This window comes from Arachis hypogaea, chromosome 18 (assembly GCF_003086295.3).
Source record: "Arachis hypogaea cultivar Tifrunner chromosome 18, arahy.Tifrunner.gnm2.J5K5, whole genome shotgun sequence".
Lineage (NCBI taxonomy): Eukaryota > Viridiplantae > Streptophyta > Magnoliopsida > Fabales > Fabaceae > Arachis > Arachis hypogaea.
In genome coordinates, this window is record NC_092053.1 from 30,400,740 (window position 1) to 30,424,966 (window position 24,227).

The 24,227-nt window shown below is 35.8% G+C and overlaps 1 protein-coding gene across 1 annotated transcript; it reads left to right on the top strand.

Moving 5' to 3' along the window:
* Window positions 1–1,282: 1,282 nt before the first annotated feature.
* On the top strand, window positions 1,283–7,352 carry LOC112770879 (uncharacterized). The gene is made up of 9 exons (XM_025815351.2): window positions 1,283–1,763; window positions 2,775–3,180; window positions 3,328–3,444; window positions 3,819–4,012; window positions 4,099–4,204; window positions 4,299–4,446; window positions 4,959–5,065; window positions 6,287–6,453; window positions 6,946–7,352. The coding sequence occupies exons 2-9, from the start codon at window positions 3,117–3,119 to the stop codon at window positions 7,237–7,239; spliced, it is 1,197 nt and encodes a 398-aa protein (XP_025671136.1). The 5' UTR covers window positions 1,283–1,763; window positions 2,775–3,116; the 3' UTR covers window positions 7,240–7,352.
* Window positions 7,353–24,227: the final 16,875 nt, after the last annotated feature.

Genomic DNA, 24,227 nt, shown 5'->3' on the forward strand with positions numbered 1-24,227 from the left:
CCTATGGTTCTCACCCATGCGGATTTTGTGGTTTTCAGATGCAGGACGCGAGGCTTCTCGTTAAGGCATGCTGGGGACTTCTGGATTAGCGAAGATCCTTTGTTCTTGGGACTCCGTCTTGGTTTATATATCTTGTTTAGATACTTTTATCTCCATTAAATAATACAAACTGTGATGACTCCTTCTAGAGGGGATTTTGGAGAATAGATTTTGTCCCTTTGGGTTTCCTTTGAGGTTTTCCTTATTTTATTATATGTATATATTGCTATGCTCGGACCGGTTATCTTCGCAGCCGGATTTTGAGTCTTGATATTCCTGTTTTTGACACTCCTTTGTATATATATGATCTCGCGTTAGCTTATCCTGTTCGTTACGTTATTGATCGGAGTGTTGCGGTTTCGGGTTACGGTTTTTGTTTACCCTTTTTTCTACAAAGGCTCCTAGTTATAATCAATTATTCATACTACTATACGTACTAAATTTTGGTTTTAGAGGTCGTAATACCTTGCCATCTTTGAATTATGACTTAAGCATAAGACTCTGTATGGTAGGGTGTTACAAGTTTTATTTTGTTTCAAAAACTTGGTTGATGATTATGTTTATTAGATATTTAGAATTATAAAGACTTTTATGTCTTTAGAAATTATAAATTTATTAAAATATTTGTAAAATCATTTTTTAAATATTTAATAATTTAATAATTTTTTCGAAAAAAAAGAAAATTGGCAGGTTTAACCTGCTAAGCTACTAATCCGCCATTAAGTAGGACGAGATAGAAATTTAGACCGCCTCAATAAGTGGGATGGTGCAGTGGCAGGCTAGCCCGCTTGCCACCCTTATTGTATTTGCACATTTTCTTAATCCTTAAACTCTTTATATTTCTAAAGTGGAATAGAAAGTTGACTACTTATAAGTGTTTGGAAACTTGTTCAAACTCATGAAAAATTTATAGTATGGAATTACTTGCTTTTAAGATTTCATTTATTTTAAACAAATAATACAAAAAATATTAAGTACATGATTTAAATGCTTAAAATTCGTTTATAAATCCACAGAAAATAGAAGTATGTTGCCTTTATTCGCAAGCTTATATTTTTGTAATTTAAGTTTCTATTTATATTTCACTAAGCTTTTAATTTGTCACTGATACTAAATTCATCCTTCTTAAGTATATTTATCTTGTGTTTATCGACTCTTGTTATCAAACTCGACTCGATCCGTCTGGTTCGGCCAAAAAAAAATATCTGCTTACCTAATTACCTAATCGGTCGACCCATTTGTCAGACTATTTTCACATGAGACCCAGAGACACACAGGTCAACCCGTCGGGTTTTGAGAAGAACCGGTGACCCTGCCGGTTTATACAATCCGGACCGGGCCATGTTTTTAATTTTTTGACGACGCCGTTTCAAACCAAAACCCTCTCTCTTCTCCCTCATCTCACCCTCAGACTCGAGATTCGAGAACGTCTCTCCCTCAATCCTCATAATCAAACTCTCTTCTCTTTTACTGCCCAGCCCACTAGAGTTTCTCTCAGTCATACTCGCCGGCGTCTCGTCTCAGTCGCACTCGTCGGCGTCTCCTCGTTCGTCTCGCAGCCTTCCTCGTCGTCTCACTCGAGTTTCGTCCCTGGGCTCCTCGTTGCCGGCGGCAGAAGCAACTCGTAGGGGTTGTCGCTTGCTTCGTTGCCTTCCGTGGGGTCGGCGTCGCTCATCGTCTTCTGGTTTCGGGTCCTCGCCGTCGCCGTGGACCGTGGGACGTTGGTGAGTCCCTGCATCATCGCTTCCTCTGTTCTCTCTTTTCCAGATTTCACTTCTCCCTGTATTTTGAGATGTTGCCGAATTGCTAATCAATTAATTTGCCTTGTTGCTGATCTTAAGTTGAATTTGTTGCTGAATTTGTTGTTGTAAGTTGAATTTCTTGTTCAAAATATCACTGAGCTAGGTTTTTGGTTGATGAAAATCATCAGTGAGTTGAATTTGTTGCTGTCTTGCTGAACTAATCACTTGGCTAAATTTTTTGTTGCTGAAAATGATCATAGTTGAATTCGTTGTTGAAAATTATCAATGAGATGAATTTGTTGCTGTAAGAATAGATTTGATTCTTAGTATTGATTGATTTGATTCTTTTTTTTTTTTTCCAAAGATAGGAGACTCGAACCCGCAACCTCTTAATTGAGTATGGGGGAGACTATGCCATTTGAGTTATTACTCATTGGCTTGATTGATTTGATTCTTACATAGGCAGTATTGATTTGGTATAATTAGTTGAATTTAGTTAATTAGTTTGTTAATTATTAATTTATTGATGGACCAAGTAACAATGCTATGGAAGATATAGATGCAAATCAAAATGAAGGCAATGTTGGTCAAGCTCCAAATTTGTCCCTTGAAGATATAGATCGCGATGTTGGGATCACTCCTTGGACTTGATTTGCTTATTGTGTTATGTTTTGCTCTCTTCATTTAAATTGAGAAAGTATTTTGTACTAGTGACTAGTTTATTTTTTATTTTTGCATCATTATTATATTTAAGAATTGATACTTGTTTGTTATTAATGTGTTTGTGAGGCATGCTTTTGAATTTTTAATTTTAAGCTTATTTTTTGTAATTTTATATTTATATTTAATTGTGACCGAGTTAACTGGTGACCCATCGGTCGAATCAGTGACTTGGTGACCCAGTCGTATGACCGGGTCGATTACTGGTTCGGTTCTGATGACTATGCGGAAAATGGGTTAGGGACTAATGTAGTGCACTTTCGCCAATTTCAGAGACGTATAGTGAAATTGGAGTCTCGAGGACGATTTTGAATTTTTGATACACGGATCCACTTTGGGACTTAATTTGGATTTTATTTTGAGGTATAAAATTGTAAAACCAAAAGTACTCTTTCCACCAATTGGCTTCGTTCAACACTGATCATAGTCGCCTTCCCTTCTCCACCACCGCGTTTGAGCACTTCGGAGTCTCCGACGCACCTTTCTCCTCCTCCAGCTGCTGGTCCAGCAACACTTTAACGGCGAAACAACCCTTTCGTTCTCTGTTTGCCAGAAATCCCAACCATTGCTGGATTTTGTTCCTCTTATCGCAAAGTTCTGATCTAATTCACCACCATGGCAAAGGGTAAAGCAACTTCAAAGCTCAACATCGCTATTATTCACCCTGATCTCGGCATAGGTATTTAGCCCCATTATCCTCCAAACCCTAATGATTCTATTTATGATCAACAATTTCATTGCTTAAGTTCCTTATATTTGTTTTGGTTTTATGGTCAATACTTGTAGTTGATTGGATTTCGATTCTTCTATAATTGTATTTTGGTAGGTGGAGCTGAAAGATTGATTGTGGATGCAGCTGTTGAGCTTGCATCCCATGGCCATAAAGTTCATATTTTTACTGCACACCATGATAAAAATCGATGCTTTGAGGAAACTATTTCTGGTGACTCTCTCTCTCTCTCTCTCTCTCTCTCTCTCTCTCTCTCTCTCTCTCTCTCTCTCTCTCAAACAAACATGGGATTGGGAACTTCTTACCTAGTCCTGGTTTACTGCATTATCCTTCAAAGTATCTAAATTATTTCTAACCAAACGTTCCTGCTTGAAGTGATGCATAAAGCAGTTTCAATCTATATAACAGTATTTTTAATGGTACATTCTCATACATATTGATCATTAATTTACAATTTTACATGTTTATGATGAACTATTTCTAAGAGTTGCTCCTGGCTGTTTATGTGTCTCAAACTTACTTATACTTTCATGGCGGAGTTGTTGTGGTTGCTATTGAGATATGATTTTGGCTTGTGGCTGTTTCAGGTACCTTTCCAGTTACTGTGTATGGTTCCTTTCTTCCCCGGCATGTATTCTACCGTCTTCATGCATTGTGTGCTTTCCTCCGGTGCCTATTTGTTGCTTTCTGTATGCTTTTTATGTGGCCTTCGTTTGATGTTATAATTGCTGATCAGGTCTCCGTAGTCATTCCCATCTTGAAACTTAAAAGATCAGCAAAGGTAGAAACAAATAAGTCGAAAGAATAGTGCGCAAACTTTGAGGTTTGACATATTAATAGTGATTCATTTGTTTGTTTCCTTGGTAGATTGTATTCTATTGTCATTTTCCCGACTTGTTGCTGGCTCAACATACCACTTTCCTCCGGAAGTTGTATCGGACACCAATAGACTATGTAGAAGAAGTAACAACTGGTTGACCTGTGTCCCTGTTTGATCTGTTTCTCTGAACTTCTTTACTCACATATATACCGAATCATGGATCTTATGAAACATTTTCAAATTTCAGGAATGGCTGATTTGATACTTGTTAACAGCAACTTCACTGCTTCTACTTTTGCGAATACTTTTATACATCTCAATGCCAAAGGGATTCGACCAGCTGTTCTGTACCCAGCAGTTAATGTGGATCAGTTCAAAGAACCAAGTTCCTTTAAGTAAATTACATGTTTATAGATATATGGATGCTTTTTTTTATTGTTGAAATGTTTAGAAACCTATATAACAACAACAAAGCCTTATCCCACTAGTTAGGGTCGGCTACATGGATCAAACGACTCCATTACGCCATATCATGTATCATGTCTACAGTGAGACTGTTGACACGTAAATCTCCTTTGATCACCTCATGTATGTTCTTTTTAGGCCTTCTTCTACTATTTATCACCTGTCCATCTTCCATCTCATCCACCCTCTTAACTGGCTCTGCTGATCTTCTTCCCACATGTCCGACCCACTTGAGAAGAGATTTTACCATCTTTTTTACAATAAGCGCTACTCCAACTTTCTTTCTTGTATTTTCATTCCTTATTTTGTCCACATGTGTCTGACCGTCATCCATCTCAGCATCATCATCTTTGCCCGACTTAAATAATGAAACCTATATAACCATTTGTATAATATTATATAATATATTAGTCTTAGCTTTGTGTTGTATATGTTGTTACAGGCTGAACTTTCTTTCCATTAACCGCTTTGAAAGGAAAAAGAACATAGAATTAGCAATTTTAGCTTTTGCTATGCTTCATTCGCCTGAAGCTTCTTTGACTGTTGCAGGTGAGCATCTTTTGCTTGACTTTTGTATTCCTGATGATATATCCATAGATATTATGGTTGATTTTACATGCATTATCCTTGGGATTATATTTAGTGGTTTATATGCCTTATACTGGAGTGTGCTATATTGGTATCTGCAATATATAAATGACTATTAAGAAAACTATCTTTGCTGTGTTGTGAGGTTCTATAATTATTTTATCTCTATGCTGGTTAGTTTATGTGTTGAGTTTGTTTCTATGAGTAAAGAGACTATTGTTCTGCAATCTGCACAATGGTGTTTGGAGGTATATCATGTTTTGTAAATTATGGGGCAACAATTTTCTCGATCACCTGTATTAGGTAGCATGTCATTGGGTTTCAATTTATTCATCAATTCATTCATTTCATAATTGATGTAGAAACGGCATCAACATATTGTCTGGCACCATTGTTTACCTTCTATTTATAATGAGTTGGTTAGTAGTAGGTATTGTAAGTTCTTAAATATTGTTTGAGAGAAAAAATTAAGATGTATTGTTAAAGATTTGTTGCTTCATATTGTTATGCACTGTTAGGTCATATACTTTTCTCTTGGATAGTGAATAGACAGCCAAAAAAAAAAAATGAAACTTAATTTATTTCATAATTTTGACCTGGTATTTTAGCATTGAATGGCACAAATTTATTTTTCTAATATCACAGTCAAATAAGTGGATTCATTCAAATCTTGAGCTGGAAATATGAGGAATAAGCAAATCTAGTGAAAATTAATTTATTACATGTTAATGTATAATTAAATCATTTCTTGTGATTCTGTTCTTATGTTTGTGTAACAATAATGTAACGCAAACTTGAGTTACTAATCCAGGTATTTAGTCGAGAGAAAAAAATATCAGCTAGGTAAAAATATGCAGCCCTGTGCTTCATGACTTCATCCATGTAGCCAACCTACCTAGTAGGATAAGATTGTTGTTATTGTTATGGCAGTATAAAATATGTCGTTTCAGAATACATATTAGTAGACCAGGAGCGGCTGAGATTCAGGCTCTTACTCCGAATGTAGACCATGCTAAGAAAATAGCTCAGAGGGTGCTTCGAGTAGAAACTTTTTTTACTATTATTGCACAATAGTCCTAAGTCTGAACCATCCATATCATAATTATTTCATGCATTTCATGTTGGAGCATGTATTTAGATGCAAAATGAGAATGCAAAATCAGTTGTCATAAATTGTTCCAGGTGGCTTTGACATACGGTTGAAGGAGAATGTGGAATACTTAGAACAGCTTAAGGCTTTAGCTGAAAGAGAAGGTGTCTCTAATAGAATAAGATTCATCACCTCTTGCTCTACCACTGAAAGGAATGCCCTGCTCTCGGAATGCCTGTGTGTCATTTACACTCCAAAGGTTTGGGAAATGTTGTAAAAGAAAAATTTAGGTGTTCTTGAGCCAAAGAATTTTCTTCCTCTGATCTATAGATTATTTGCCACATTAGTGAATGTATGTCACCCTTATTGCCAAGGTTTTAAATTGCAGTTCTGGTTGTTGCAATTGCAGTTATTATGTCGATTATGATGCAATGCACATTGTGCCAGTTGCTGGGGGCTGAAAATTGTGATGGGCCTGTTCCAGTCCTGATACGGCTGCATTGCAGCCTGTCGTGGTTAGGTGCGGTCAACTAGTGTGAATATGTGTAACACTGCAATTGCAGGGTGGTGTGGTTGTGGAAAGACTACAACTGCTATTTAAAATTGTGGTTGTCCACCTAGCCACAGGTATTCACTGATGTGGCAATCAGTGTATGGATCAAAGCTTATTTACTTTGAGGAGCACCAAAGAACTCTTTTTCATGAAGTTGAATGAAGAAAAGTTGGTCTTACGTAATATACTTTGATGCAGGATGAGCATTTTGGCATTGTTCCGGTGGAGGCGATGGCAGCATACAAACCTGTTATTGCATGCAATAGTGGTGGACCATTGGAGAGTGTGAAGAATGGTGTAACAGGATTCCTTTGTGATCCTACACCAGAAGAGTTTTCTTCTGCAATGGCTAAATTCATAAAAGATCCCAAAGAGGCTGAAAGAATGGGTAGAGAAGCTAGAAAGCATGTGGTTGATTCATTCTCCACACACACATTCGGCCAAAGTTTAAATAGGTATATAGTTGACATTCACAGAGGAAAAGAGGACTGATGTCACCTTTTTGAATCAAATTTAGCTTCTAGCATGGGATATAACATGATTTTGATACTCAAAATTAGTTGACTTGGTTAACCATCTTATAAAAGTGTTGGAATTTTGGACCATTTCTGGTATAAAAGTAGAACGAAGTCTACATAGACATTGCGATGGTACCCAAAAGTATACAGATTTTGCTGAATTTCAAATAAACAATAATTATTTCCTTGTAAATAAAATAAAATCTGCTCCAAATTTGAATATCATCTGTTTATATATTTTTTATGAGTAGCAAAAGTTGAAATAACGGGATTAGAAGGCTGCACTATATAATTTGTAATTTTGTATGAAACAAAGTTGAAAAGTATAATATTAAATAATTTAAATCATAGTTATAAAAATCGGATTGACTCGGATGGTCGGATTGGAAATCCAATGAATTAGTCTCAAGATCGGTCTGGGTTGAACATAGGATCGGAGAAGGAAAAGAATCGGTGAAAACCGGTTTGACCTAGCCAATTTTATTGAAAATCGGTGAACTGGCGGGTTTTTGAAACCCGGACTGGTTCTTCTTTTAAAAGAAAAACCCTAAGGTAGCGTTTGGTGGAGAGACAGAGACGGAAAGACTGAGACTGAGAGACAGAGACTAAGAGACAGAGATTGAAATAAATCTCAGTATTTTGTTTTGTGCAAAATGGGAGACAGGAATTGAAACAAGAATGAAACTCTAATTTAATTTGCACAAATGGTAAAATTGGAATTAATTAATTGAAATGAGAGTATTTTAGGTATAAAATGTTATTAAAGTTTCAGTCTCCATTTCTAAAAATTTTAGTCCTCTGTGTCCCTACTTTTTGGAGGTACTGAAATACTGAAATTTTGGAGACAGAGACAGAAATTTTAGTACCAATCTCTGAACCAACAAACACGATACTGAGTCTCAGTCTCTCAGTCTCTGTCTCAGTACTTCAAAACAAACGCTACCTAATGGCATTTGAAGCCCCCTTTCCAACCCAACTCTCACACTCAGCACTCAACACACGGTAGAGGTAGAGCTTTCCTCAACACGGCGTCGCTCGCCCCTCCTAACCTAGTCTCTCACACTTAGCACTCAAACACGACAGAGATAGCGCTTAAAGCCTCAACCTTCTCTGTTGTCGCTTCTTGCTGGCCTCTGTGTCACCGCGTTGTCTCGTTGTTCGGCCTTGTTGCTCGTTGCTGCCTCCCTCTCTACTTGTCACCCTCGCTATCCATCACTCACTGTAGCATCCCTCTCTACTCGTCGCCGTCACTGCTCACTATTTGCACTCTTCTCTTGTCTCCTCTCTGTCTCCCTTTGCCTCTCTCTTCTCTTCCTCTGCATGCGGCTAAGGTGAGTTTTTTTAATTTTTTTTAGTTATTCAATTATTATTGTTTATGTTTTGGATGATTGTTGCTGCTAATCCTGTTTTAATGTAGTTGAAGTGGTTTATTTTTGTTTTTTTTATTATGTAATTGTTGGTTTTTTTTCTGATTGTTGCCATTTTAGTGATTGTTACTGTTTAGGTTGATTAATGCTTGCTGTTTAGGTTAATTGATCTTTAATGATTGTTGTCTTTTTTGTGATCTTTTGTGATTGCTGATTTTTTTTATTCTGTAATTTTTTGCTAGTTTTGATCTTTTCTGATTGATGCTTGCTGTTTAGATGATTGGAATATGTGGTTAGATGATAGGCTCTGTGAATTAATTAGGTGATGCACTAATGTAACTATGGTTAGATGATAGGCTATGTGTTGAATTTTTCTTGTTTTTAAGTTGGCTTCATCAGAAACACCATCCCAGAAGAAGAATAAACTCCTGATGCAACAATTGTAACCCAAAAAAAAAAAAAAAAAACAATAAAAGAAAAATTGATTCTGCATGGAGCTATTGTAAGCAAGTAGTTGAATCTGGAAAAACTATTCTGGTATGCATATATCGTGAGTTTATTATAGGTGGAGGAATTAATCTGTTATGCATATATTGAGACTTGATTGTTGTTAAAATGTTAGTGAAGACATGAATTTCAAATTTTAATTTTAGGTTTTGGACTGTTTTATATTTTTATTTAAATAAGACTGGGTCAACCAGTTCAATCAGTGACTCACCAGTACAACCAAAGACTCAGTGATCTAGTAATCCGATCGGTTCGATCACCGTCTGACAACTATGATTTAAATGGAGTAAGAACTAAAAACATAAACATTATGCAAATTTAGTGGAGAGAAAAATAAATATAGAATAATGACCCAAATCAATTCATGGAGATTTTTAAAAGTGGACATTTTAGTCCAAAAAAAAAAAAAATTAATACACGTATTGATTCTCGTAGTTTCTCTCTGTTGGCCAAAACAATTCCCAAACTAGTTTTCGGCATGACTCGCTAACAGATAATGATGAATTGGCACGTTAACTCGCATACGTGGCCATTAAGTGTCTATGTGTGCGAGGGGACAAAACAGTCCTTGGCTTTCTTCTTCACCTTCTCAGCCATGTTCTTTATCCACCGCACTACCCTCTTTTTCTTCCTCCTCTTTTCCTTATTCACCCTCTCCCTTTCTCACCCCTTTTTCCCTCTCAACAACTACCTCCTCGATTGTGGTTCTGCCGCCCCACTCACCACCGCTACCACTTCCTCCCTCTTCACCGACCACCGCCTCTTCTCAAACAACCTCGCTCGAATACCCAACTCTCTCTTCCACATCCCTTCTCCTTCATGATCAAATTCATACCAAACATAGGAGCCAAGAGAACCCATAGCCAAAAGTAAATTTTCACGAAATTAAAACTCGAAAGGATGCAATATGAAGTATAAATTCAAAAAAGAGAGGATTTCTGTGCAAATATTAGTTCTTGCAATGAGAATTTTATCATTAAAAAAAAAAAACAATTTGAGTGATAGGTGAAGAACTTTGGCAGATCTCGTGAAACAAGGTGACTGAAATATTTAAGGGGATGGGGAGGAAGTTTTCTGTCTATTCGCCTTTTCCCATGGGGCTTGAGGAATAGTTGCTTCGGAGTCTACCCAAAATGATTAATTTGTGTTAAAATAGATGCTTTCATTGCAGAATCTCATTAATCAATTTACTGACAGTAATCAATTTACCGTCGAATTTACCATAAAAAATAATCAGATGGTATAAACCTCGCCGGTAAATATTTATTGTCGAATTTATTTCGTCTTATGGTAATTACCGTTGGATTTTGCGATGGATTACCAACTCAGGAAACCAATTGGTTACTGGAAAATTTTTTCGATGGTAATGTTGGCGCCAAAACATGTTTTGCACCATGTTACCGTCGGATTATATCTATGATAATTCTGACGGTAATGTCAATTTTTTTTAGAATTTGAAATAAATGGTCAATTTTAATTTTGAATTTGAATTTTTTTCACACAATTAGTGGACAAATCATAAATAATGAAGAACTTTTATTTAAAATAAATAAATAATACAATGTTCAAATTAAATAAAAGTCAAGTACACCAAATAGTATGAAACAACAAAACAAAAACCTAATATCTACAGATCCAGGTAGTTGACATCGTCGTCGTCAGTCCCGTGGCCCTGAGTCGGCGGTGCAGGAGGCGGTGACGATGTTTGTGTGCCACCAGTGCTACCGCTACCACCTTTAGCAGGACCGCAGTGCTGCCACCAGCAGGGTCGATGCCAGCGGTGCGCATTTGGGCCTGGTACACCTCCATCTGAGCCTCCATACGCTGCATTTGCTCCAGCGACTCCCTAAACTCCAGCCTGAACTCATTTGTAGACGTCATGCGGGTGAGGATCTCCTGATACTTCTCCTGATAATCGTTAAACTCCTGAGCTTGCTGGTGAAGGCTGCGCTGGAGCTCTTGCTCCTGGAGCCTCAAATCCATGCCTTCCTCGGGATGGATGGCTCGACTGATGGCGGAGCCTGACGGCGGACTCAACGTCGAGGTGCGGAGGCTACTGGTAAAGAATGACCCCAGCCCGTATACACGGTTCTTGTACGGGGATGAGGTGGTCTCATGGCAAACCACATCAGAGTCAACGACTGAGGTCAAAAATCCATCAGCGGCATCCTCCCCATTTTGCTGAGACTGCTGAGTCGTAGCCTTTAGTCTCTATGTGTAGGAATCCTGTGCAATTAACACAAGTTGCTGTGATTAGTATGACAGATATATAGTTAATCTCTAATAATTTTGTAGCAGAAGATAATCAGATGTATGTTTACTCACATAATGGTCCTGAGACCGCTGATCAACAAATCTTGCTTTGTTCTCCTTCAACGTGTGAGTGAACTTGAACGTCTCCGTCAATGTGGCCTCGCGTTCCAATGACTTCGACTACACCAGTTGCATTGACATACAAAATTATTAGAATGCCTAATAATGATTGCAAAACAGATAACATAATGAAGTTATTAACAATATTAAAGGAACTACATACCAGCCTGACCTTCATCTTCATGAAGGTCGTCGAGCCGCCAGTGTACTTCGACGACCTAGCCAATGCCCTATTAGCTCGGTTAGTGAGACGCTGATGCCTGAACCCTGCATTGGTCTCCCAATGAGCTAACATGCCCTTTTTTACCTCCGATCGGAGCTAGCGCGTCTGCTGGTCCCGCCCATGATGAACATCATCCAGCATCTGCTGGAACCGCCGACCCATCCTATAGTCGAATATCTTCCAGATGGCAAGGTCGAGCTCAGCATCCCAAATGAAGTGCAACTACAACAAAGAAGCTTTAAGTTTACGTAAACAAGATAGAGAATATAAACTGGCTAAAATGGTTTAAAACAAAAACAATGAAAGTAATTATCGCCCATTTCTCTAACTAGCATTGCCTGGTCTCAGCGGGGATCTTCGTGTAGTTGGGCCAAGGCTGGTTGAACATCAGCTTGATAACATTCGTCATCTCCTGAGTACATACATTCGGGTTCGGCAAAAGCCTAACAACAACCCACAAATAAGAATCAACCATAATAATTAAATCTAAAAAACAAGGAATCAGAAATCATAATAATGAAAACTAGAAAACAAACCAGCAATCCAAATCAACCTAAATTCACTAAACAGAAATCAAGTTTTAGGAACTTTCAGCAATAACAGGAATCATAATCATGAAAACTAAAAAACAATAATTAGCAATCCAAATCAACCTAAATCCACTAAACAGGAATCAGGTTTCAAGAACTTTCAGCAATAACTCAGACACTTAAATCAACTAAACTAGAAATAACTCAGGCACTTTCAATGATAGACATAAACAGAAAATACATGAGCATTGAACGTGTTATTTATCCCGTGTCGCTATCAGGCCAAATGCGCAACCGTGTGGTGGGAGGTGGTGAGGGGCATTAGCTGCTGCCTCACTTCTGTGACAGGAGTCCGAGGCTGCATCATCCGTCGCTCGAGTTGACATCACCATGGATGTGGGCTGCTGAGCAGTAAGAGGCGGCGTCACCGCTGTAGACAGAGGCATGTAGTTGAGGTTAGGGACCATGATGAACGGCTGGTCCACTAAACCCGCAACCTGTGGTGTCATCGGTGTAGTCAGAGTAGAGGGAGAGGATCCAAAAGTCCCAAGGGTATCAGAAGAAATCCTCCCTTTACCCCGACAATGGCTACGACCACGACTAGCAGCCTGATCCGCAATAGCTCTGCCTGTCAACATGTCTGCAAATAACAATCATCAACGTAGCAATTAACACAATTAGACACTTCCAATCACTTAAACAATTCAAGACCTAAATTATTGAATTTAACCCAACTTAATCAACTTAAATCCACTAAGATTAGAAAACTAACTCTGCACTAACTTTGAAATTGATTCAAAATTGAAAGTAAAATTCTAATCAAACCTAAACTAAATTAAACTAAAGTTATACAAGTAGCAAACAATCTCAATAACAATTTCTCAGTAAAACAGTCACCAAATCCGCAATTAACACAATTAGACAATTTCAAATACTTCAACAATTCAAGACCTAATGTATTGAATTTAACCTAACTTAATCAACTTAAATCCACTAAGATTAGAAAACTAACCCTAAACTAACTTTGAAACTGATTCAAAATTTAAATTGAAATTCTAACCAAACCTAAACTATATTAAACTAAAATTAAATAATTAGCAAACAATCTCAATAACAATTTCTCAGCAAAATAGTCATCAACGTAGGAAATAACAAAATTAGTGAATTCCAAACACTTCAACAATTCAAAACCTAATGTATTGAATCTAACCTAAATTAATCAAACTAAATTATAATCCCTAAACAAATTCAAATTACAAACCCAAGAATCACAATAGCATGCTTAATTACCTATGAACCAAGAGAAATTCTGATAAAAAAAAATTCTAATTTTACTCTAAATCAACCTAATAGCAAAAATTAGTTTAACTAAACCAAATTACTAATGAAAAACTAAAATCTAATTAAACCATAATGAATTTAAAATAGAGAAGATTAAATTGGACATTGACAAAATCCTAAAACCAACCTCAGAGCAAGAAGAGTGGAGCAATGGTGGAGGTGGAGGTTGCGGCGGTGGAGGTGGCTTGCCGGAGTGCGCCTCAGTGGAGAGAGCGGCGAACATCGCGGTGAAGGTTCTGCTTCCCCAAATCCATGTGGAGTGTTGAGCGCAGCCAGTGGCAGAGGTTCTGGCTCGCCAAGAACGGTGGAGCGGCGGCGGCGGTGACGGGAGGGGCAGAGAACCGGTGCAAAGGTGGAGGCAGTTATGAGAGAGAGAGAGAGAGAGGGTTGTGATGAAGAGAAAGAATGGGAAATTCGAAAAGGGGGAGATGAAGGTTCGCGCTATCATTTAGGGCACAGTTACCATCGGATTTATTGTCCGAAAAATTCCGATGGTAACGATTTCCATTTGCCCAAAACACAGCGTTTCACTAAACAAGGTTACCGTTGGATTTACCAGTGGGTAAACCCGACAGTAATGGGGCACGCCATAATTTCTTTTTTTCCCGCCAAATATTATCGTTCGACGTTACCATCAAAACATCAATTTCAACGATAATATTTGACGGTTACGAGTTTATAGTCAAATCCGATGGTATAGTGTATTTCTTGTAGTGTCTGTAACTGCATCTATGTCCACACTCCCTTCATAGGTATAATGATAGAACACATTGACTGCATCCTTTACAGCCTGTCCAATGTACAAGGGAGAAATATAGATTAGGAACAAAAAAGAAGAAACAACTAAAAGAAAAAAGAGGAAAAATCAAATTTAGGCATTAATTTTGAACTTACTAACCGTGTCATCAAGAAATGTCACAGTTTTACAACTGGCAATAAATTTTGGTTTAGTAGTTTCATCGAATTTTTAATTAGATCTCTATATTTTTTTCTTTTCAATTAGGTCCCTATACCATATCAAATTTTGTAACTAAGTCCCTACCATGACAAAAAACGTTGGAATTAACAGAATATTTGGATAAACTATACAGAATATTGAGTCAAGTATTAGGCATATTCATTTTGTTTAATGGAATATTCTGTTAATTCCAACATTTTTGTCATGGCAAGGACTTAATTTTAAAATCTGATATTAAATAGGGACTCAATTGAAAAGAAAAAGAAGTATAGGGACCTAATTAAAAATTCAGTAAAACTATAGGGACCGACAAAGTAATTAAACCATAATTTTTTAATAGCATGGGATTCAATTTCTACAAGGTTTAGCTAATGATTTAATTAATAACGGATAAATAGCAGTGACGATAACTAAACTTCAATTATGACAAAGTACATATGTAATTCATGATGTTAAAATTGCATATTATAACAATCAAGCATCAATGCAAATAAAAGACTTTAAAACATCAAAAAACTATTTCTTAACTCTACAAAATTAAAGGAAGCAAAGAAACTTATTTTATTATGAGAGTCCATGATTATGAATCCCTACAAGTAAACAACGAGAGCCTTCAATAAATATGAATGCAGGGATCTAATTAGTAGCAATAGTTTGTAGAGTAGCTTTGACAACAGAAAAGAAAAAATTTAACAACGTAAAATAAGCTTTAGAAAATATAAGAGCCAGACAACATATATAGAGGTGCAAATATCTACAAGTGATGCAATAAGACACCTACCTTCCTTCTTTGCTTATATCCAAAAATGAGTTCTATCTAATGATGCAAATTTTTTGAGACATAGTTAGATTCAAGAGCTTGCTTATGCTTATTGATGAGCTTTCTAGCACTACTTTTCGTCCATGGAGGTAATGTAACATTTATTTTACATTCCCAACCTGAAAGATAGATAATAGTTGTTAAACAAAGTAATTTCACCTGAATCTTGGCTTTCTAGATTATAGATAAGGATAGGATAAATAAGTAAATATTAGCTCTACGACAACCTTCTCTCCAGACTGTTTCTCTCCCAAGTTAAGATTGAATTGATTCTCGTGGAAGAGAGAGTGTTCGGGCGACATCACTAGAGAAGAGGCGGTGGTTGGTAGCGAGGGAGAAAGTGGCACCGATGGTGAGTGGGGCCGTAGAATCGCAATCGAGGAGATGGTTGTCGAGAGGGAAAAAGGGTGAGAAAGGGAGAGGGTGGAGAAGGGAAAGAGGAGGAAGAAGAAGAAGAAGGTAGTGCGGTGGATGAAGAATATGGCTGAGAAGATAAAGAAAAAAGTTTGGAACTATTTTGTCGCCTCGCACACATGGACACTTAACGACCATGTGTGCGAGTTAACGTGGCAACTCAGCACTCTCCATTAGTGAGTCATGCTGAAAACTGGTTTGGGGACTATTTTGGCCAACAGAGAGAAATTACGGGAATTGATACGTGTATTAGTTTTTTTCAGAGATTAGATAATTACTCATAAATATAGTTGCCGTTAAGCAAAATAAATAAAATTAGTTGAGAGCAAAATAAATATAAATAAATAATAAATTATTTTATATTTAAATCCTTAATTTTTTCATATATTGCATGGTGCCGTTAAGCAATTTTTTTTTCAGTTATATCCGTTATTAGTACTACTCTAATCAATCTTATAATAAGTGATAAGAGAGAACTAATGGATAAAATAATTAGAGAAATAACTATTAATGAACTAATATGAATGATAATTTCGTAAATTTATGTTTAATTTTTGTAATTTTAATAGGATACAATTAGTTTCTATATTTAAGCAAATTAAAAGATGAACACTTATTGGAGAATGAAAGGAGTATATAGGTACTATAGCAATTGAAGTTCGTTTTTCTTTGTTAAGTAAGTGACCGTTTAATAGAACTGTTAGAGTCTTGATCTGTTTCTTATTTTAGTAAAAGTCTTTTAACTAAATCATGGTTATTAGCTATTAGGTATAAATAGCAAAATTCCTTTGTACATTAAGTCAACAACAATAATTTTCAATTAGCAATTCATTTCATGTTCCTTACTTCTCTGTATCTTTCTCTTTTCATTTTTCAATATCATTTACATGGTATCAGTGAGTTAAAAGATTTATGGGCAACATTATCAATGATCTCACACCCACCAACACTCTGATAGCCTCTACAATTGTTGTCGCTCCAACAACAAAACCCTTCGTTGTTCCTCTCTCTGAAAAATTCTCCAATGACAACTTCCTCTCATGGCGTCATATTGCAACATTAACAATCTGTGGCCAAGAACTCCATGATCATCTTGACAAAGCAAAGATCCCACAACAGTATACAACTCCAGTAGATGCAGCTTCCAAAACAGAAAGTAAAGCCTAAAAAGATTGGAGAGTAGACGACTACAATGTGACCTCGTAGTTATATGCATCCATGGATGCTTCTTTCAAACATTGATTTTTTGGGTGCCATTTTGCCCATGAAATCTGGAGCAGAGTGCACACCTATTTTTCTTCACAAACCAAAGCAAGGATTCAACAACTTCATCTCCAGCATAAATCGGTAAAAAAATTAGGTTTCGTTTATGAATACCTACTTCAAATAAAAAAAATTGGTAGATTCCTTGGCAGCTGTAGGTGCACCCATCACTGAATCAGAGTATTCAAACATTATTCATGATGGATTGAATGAAGATTACTATTAGTTTACTACTCTCGTGACTGCAAAAAAATCCTATTTGATCCCTACCTTGAAGTGCTATTGATGGCTCAAGAAGACATTACTGAAAGGCTCAAGAAACTTGATACATCTATAGTTCAAGTAAATCTCTCTCAAGCATCTTCTTCTTCCACCTTAAACAACTTTGACTCTACAAATATGAATGGTAATGGGAGAGGTGCTCCCAATTTCACTAGAAGAGGTTCCTTTGGTAGAAGAGGATGTGGTAGTAAAAACCCTAGAGGTGGTTGAACTTCTTGGCCCAATAGGGCTAGACCACAATGTCAGATTTGTGAAAAATTGGGACATGTGGCTAGCTACTACTACTTCAGGTTCGACCAATCTTTCCAACATGCTCAATAAAATTTCTCCACTTTTTCTATGCACAATGCGCTTCCACTTCCACCTTCATTTCACAACCCTAGATCCATGTTAGCAACACCATCATCTATTTCAGACCTGGCGTGGTATACTGACTCTAGAGCATCGCACCATTATACTCTAGATGCAACGAATCTTCTTCAATCCATAGATTACTAAAGGCAAGAATAGGTTTACATTGGAAATGGTACATGTATTCCCATTAATCAAATTGGAAATTCTATTTTACAGCATAAATCAATTTATAGAAAATATACTTTATATGATTTGTTATATGTTCCTTTGATTGCTCAAAATTTAATAATGTTTTGAGATTTGCACGTGACAATTATGTATATTTTTTTTTCTGGTCTGATTTTTGTTTGATAAAATCACATTCTACCAAGGAAGTTCTTCTCGAAGAAATAGTTGAGAAAGGCATGTACAGATTTGAAAGAGTCATAATTCCAAAACATGTGTCATCTGTTAATTCACCATCTATTTTTGGTCGTCAATGTTTGTCTTTTGATTTATGCCATAAGATATTTGGTCATCCCACTTTAGTTATTGTGAAATCTATGGTGACTAAATGTGTCTTGCCAATAAATAAGACCAATTCTAATTCTTCTTTGTGCCATTCTAGTTGTTTATTATAATCTCATAGACTTTCCTATACATTATCTGACAATGCTTCTCATTATCCTCTTTCTTTGATTGTGTCTGATATTTGGGCACCAGCCCCTATTACCAATGCTAATGGTTTTAAATATTATGCTACTTTTATAGATGTGTATTCAAGACATACTACTTTGTATTTATTAGCAAACAAGTCTAAGATATTTGCAGCTTTTAAATAATACAAAACTCACATTGAAAATCAATTAAGCACTAAAATTAAAGCTTTTCAATCGGACAATGCTAAAGAATGTGTCTAAAGCTCTTATAGAATTTCTGGTTAGTGAAGGCATTATCCACAAATTGACATATCCTTATTCTCCTCAACAAAATGGTATTTTTTAAAGAAAGAATAAGCACATAGTTAAACAGGTTTGGCCCTCTTATCCACTACTTCTTTCCCTTTAATTCTTTAGGATGAAGCTTTTATAACTGCTATTTTTCTTACAAACAGAATGCCTTTACCTAATATAGCTGACAAATCACCTTTTGAAATTTTGTTTCAGAAAATTTTAGATTATAACTCTTTTAGAATGTTTAGTTGTTTGTGTTATCCACACACTAGAGCATATAACTCACATAAATTGGATATAAGTCTAAACATTGTATTTTTATTGGCTATGCTATCAATCAAAGAGGTTATAAATGTCTTACAAAAACAGGTAACATTATTATTTCTAGAGATATTATCTTTGATGAAAGTCAGTTTTTCTCTCTATCCTTTTTTATTCACTCAGGCTGATCTAAACAAAATTCTACTCATACTAAAATTGAAAGATTGCCTTGCATAGCAACTACGCCATTCTTTAATATAGATCCTACTAGAACTATAACTTCCATTTCACATTCAATGTCCTTTTCTAAAATTGTTCCACCAACCCTCAGTCCCTACCCTTCAGACTCATGCACCAATGCCTCTCACTACAAGAAAATCGTCGGATACCATTGGATTTACTGGCGAATTTATCAAGAATATCCGATGGTAATATGTTTACCGTCGGATTAAATGGTAGAACAAATCCGATGGTATAAACTTCGCCAGTAAATACTTACCGACATATTTTTTTTGTCCGCCGCTAATTACTGACAGATATAAATTTTCATTTGTTGAAATTCTAGAGTTTGTTATACTGTCGGATTTACCCGATAAATTCGATGGTAAACTTAAATTTTATTTTATTTTTTAAATTTAAATGGTAACACTTCCTTAGATAGTAACATTTTTTTTGCAATCTTATCACACAAACAACAGCACTAAATCACACTTGTATTCTAATATAAAAAAAGAAAAGAAAGAACTTCTATTTTATTTCTTTCCAACCAAACAAAGCTTCATTTCTCTCATGATCTCACTCTCTATTAAGTAATAGTATGAACTATATGTAAGAGGGTTAAAGCATTATGAATATATATTTTTTATTTAATTTTGTTCTATATCTAGTTTACTAATTTTGTGATATTATATTATTACTCATAGGCAATTGCTCTTCTGGAAATGAGGGAGTCACTAATCAAATAGTGTTTCAAGATCCAATGGTGACTACATACAAATATGGAACAAATTGATGTTCAATGTTAATTACTATAGCAATAATATTAACTTATGTCATTTTAAAAAAAGAAAACAATAGAAAATAACAAGCTCACATTTGTCTGAATTAGGTGAATTTTCATTTCTTGAATTCCAAACTAAAGTAACCTGAACCTTTCCTGAAACAGTATGAATAAAAATAAATTATCAACCATTTATTTAACTCCATCAGCAAAATAATATCAATTCAACTTTTTTCACATAAATGACATAACTGAATAGCAATAAGGAACCATTCATATATCTTTCCATATCCAAAATTTCAATTGTCAATTGAACTAAAAAAACTAACATATTCAATATTATTACATACCATTTACCTGAACATATCACAACTTGTCAGTACCCTCATCTTCAACATATGATTCAATATTTAATTCAATAATATCTATACGACATTTAGAAATATACCAAAAGAACTTAACATAAAATTAAATTAGAATGATCTAATAAGCAAATAGTTAACAAAAAGGACAAGAAATTACCCTATCTAAGTGATAACTCATATTTTATAATAAATTTTGGATTGAAATGAGTAGATTTTATCAATTTATCTTACATTTATTCATTGAAATTGTATAGTTTTTTCCTCCTAATCATGCTTAATTGTGAAAAACATACTTTTTATGCTTCAAAATTGCTAAATTTAATTCACTTTTATCTCATTCGATGCCTTGATATGTTTGTTTGAGTGATTTAAGGTTTAGAAGGTAAGGATGACTTGAAGAAGTGGAGAGAAAGCATGCAAAAGTGGAGAATTCATGAAGAAATGAAGTTTTGAAAATTTGCCCAGTTGTGCGTACGCATGGCAGATGCGTACGCATCTCCTTGGATTTTTGCGTACATGGCAGATGCGTATGCACGAGTAGCAGCATGTGATTTACTTAAGTAAACACGTGACTCGTGATTTCAGGCCCAATTTTTGCCCAATCCAACTCATTTCTTAAGTATTTGAAGGCAAGATTCAAGAGGGATCAACCAAGTAGTATAGAACCATGTTTTAGGTTAATTTCTATAGAGAAGCTCCAACTTCTCTCTAGGATTTTAAGATTTTCAGGTTAGCTTCTTCTTAGATTTAGGTTTTAATTCTTGTTTTAGTGTAGTTTCCTTTATATTTTCATGTTCTAGAATCTTAATTTGCCTCGTTTTACTTGTTAGTTTCTTTATTTTGTCAATTTTAGTTTATGAACACTTGTTTGAATTTCATTTTCCTTTAATGCAATTTTATATTTTCATGTTTATTGATGTTTACTTAAGTTTTTATTACTGTTTTCTTGCTTTGGTTAGTTTTAGATTTTATCATTATTGTAATTTATGCCTTTCAAGTGTTTGAGAAAATAACTTTCTTAGTTTTAGAGTAGAATTTTGTATTCTTGGCTTGGAATTGAGAACTTAGGTGACCTTGATTCATTGATGTTCAATATTGATTGGTAATTTAGGGTTGTTCATTGGTTTTGTTTCTAATGACGCTAATCTTTTACTAAGTCTAATTAGGGAGTTAGTTAGGGCTTGTGGATTAAGATCAATTATGCCTATTTGACTTTTTGTTGATGTTTGGGGATAATGAAGTGGGATTAACTCTTCTCAATTGCTATGTTTTTGGTCAATGACTTGGATAGGAAACTTTAACTCTCAATCCTTGCCAAGATGCCTTTTAGTATTTAAATTCTTTGTTTGCTCTTTATTTTATTGCAATTTAATTTCTTATCAATTGCTTTTAAAACTCTTTTTCTCATAGCCAATGATGCGCACACCTCACTGCAATTCCTTTGAGAGACGACCTGGGATTTAAAACTTCCAGTTTTTATTGATTTATATTATGACAATCTTCTAAACTCTGACACGGGTCATTTGTTAGTTTGGGACTATACTATTGACGAAGCGATTCTTTTTGAGAAAATTCCAAATTGATGTTTGGCCCGTGTCAAGTTTTTGGCAAGTTATTGTTAATATATTAATATTGTGAGTAGTTTGTTTTTTGTTTGTTTGCTTATTTTTGTGAGTAGTTAGGAGTGTATTTTTCTTTGTTTCTTGATAGCTTTTGTTTTGATTTTCTCTTTTCTCTATGAGCTCTCACCCTTTTGACTTTGAGTTTGGTTGTAACCATGTTGTAGAAAATGGAAACTTCAATAATGGTTTGCATTATGGGTCAGAAAATCAATCGCGGGAGGAGCCACATTTATATGGACGACCTTCATGGCAACAACCTCCTCCGTTCTACTATGTACACAACCCACCCCATAATGCTTACCAATCTAATAGATATGGTAGGTCTCCTTATGATTATCAACCTCAACCACCTCCTCAATATTGTCCTCAACTACCATACTCACAAGTCCTATCTTACCACTAAACACCTCCATATGATCCTAATCCATATCCACCACCCTACCACCAACCATATGAGCCACATGAACTACACTTAGAACCACCACCATTCCAACACCAATACTCTCAAAATCCTATTGAACCATCACCTTCATATACACCACCTCGATATTCTTACTCTTTTAAACCACCTCCCATACATGATTGCTACATCCAACCATCAATCCACAAATAAGAATCAATCAAGTGTTATGACACTATCATGGCTTCCTTGACCGAAACCATAGTCCACTTAGCCTCACAAAATTTATGCCATAACCAAAGTATTTTCAAGGATAACTGTGAGGAATTGGCTTCAACCGAAGAGTATGAGATGAGGAAAAGCTTGGAACCCCAAATGGAGGAAGAAGCTCTTCAACTATTAATCCAAGAACAAAAAGAGTTTTTCCTAGAGTAAGAGGAATCCCACAAGAGGAAAGAAAACTATGTGGTGATCATAGTCGAATCCGTAGACCGCTTAATCTCAATGCGTTCATGCAATTAAGGCACTCCCGTTGACGAATGTGGAGAATTAACCGAAGAGCGTAGTGTGGGAGAGAGCTTGGAGTTTCAAGAGAAAAACAGGAGTCAAGGTGTGAATTGCAACAAGTGGAGAAGGTTGAATGCATCAAATTTGAAGAAGTGGTTGAAGAGTTAGGCGGAGTTGGGCAAGAGGTGGATTCCAAGATTGAAGACACTTTCACACCAACTAGTGACATTGATGATCTTATTGAATCTTATTCCATTGGATGTGAAATTGATGTTGAGGAGGACCGTGCACAACCTCCGATACATGACATGAGTGATGAGGAAGAAGTGGAAGTTGAGGAAGCTTGTCAAGAGGTGAAAGCTATCAAGGAAGAGTCAAAGAAAATGGGCACTACTTTAGCAAATCCTTTGGAGATATCCCTCACTAAGCAACCATCCAACACACCATTTAAGTAGGTAAAAATCTTGTCCTTTAACTTTATTGGCCCACTTGAATACGATTTTCTAGAAATGGATGGGCAATGTAACAACCTAGTTTTCGGGTACACAAGATCTTTTCTGAAGATACGGAATTTTTCGGAAGATCAGTGAAGGGAACATCTCTGACATATCATCAAGCACCTCAATCTATATCATCTTTATGTCATCAATAAGCAAGAACCTCTTTTGAGATAAGTTTGACGACACAGTCGTGGAGAACCTAGTTTTTAATCGTATCGGTTAGGAGCTTTTGATTCTGGTTTCCGTAATTAGTCTTAGTTTGACGAATCGGACTCGATTCATGAGAGAAGAGAAATAGTAATATGATATTATTATTATATTAATATTAGAGATTCTTGAATAATATTATAATATTACTTGATCTGTTTTAGTTAAAAATAGGAGATCGGTTTAACCGGGTTCATAGTCTACTAGTGCAGGTTAACACCAACACTCTCTGATGACTTTAGCAACGCTAATGCCTCATCATATACCTTCTATTCTCATGTTAATCATGTTACTAGTGTCATTTATACTAGTAGCTCAGATATTAATCTCTAGAAGTGTTGTTAAGTGTATGTTCTAATACATCTAGTTTTAGTAATTATACACCTGAGATATTTTTCAACCACTTTCCCAACTAGCCAATCATCAACAAGCACGTTTTTTTCCTCACCCCCAAGATGCTCCAAGCTGCTCATTTTCACCATGAATGGCAGAAAATAAGAGAGAAAGAAAAGAGAGAAAAGTTCTTGGTTCTTAATCTTCAAAGCTTGATTTATTCTGAACTAAAACTCAAATCAAAACTCCGATTACACCAAAATGATCATATCTTCTTCCTCTACATAACCATATAATATATCAAGTCTAGAAATAAGGTGAGATGGCTGTCTTCTTCCCTCTTCAATTCAGTTTTCAAGGAAAACTATGCTAAACATATGTTTTCTTGATGTTCTTCCTTATA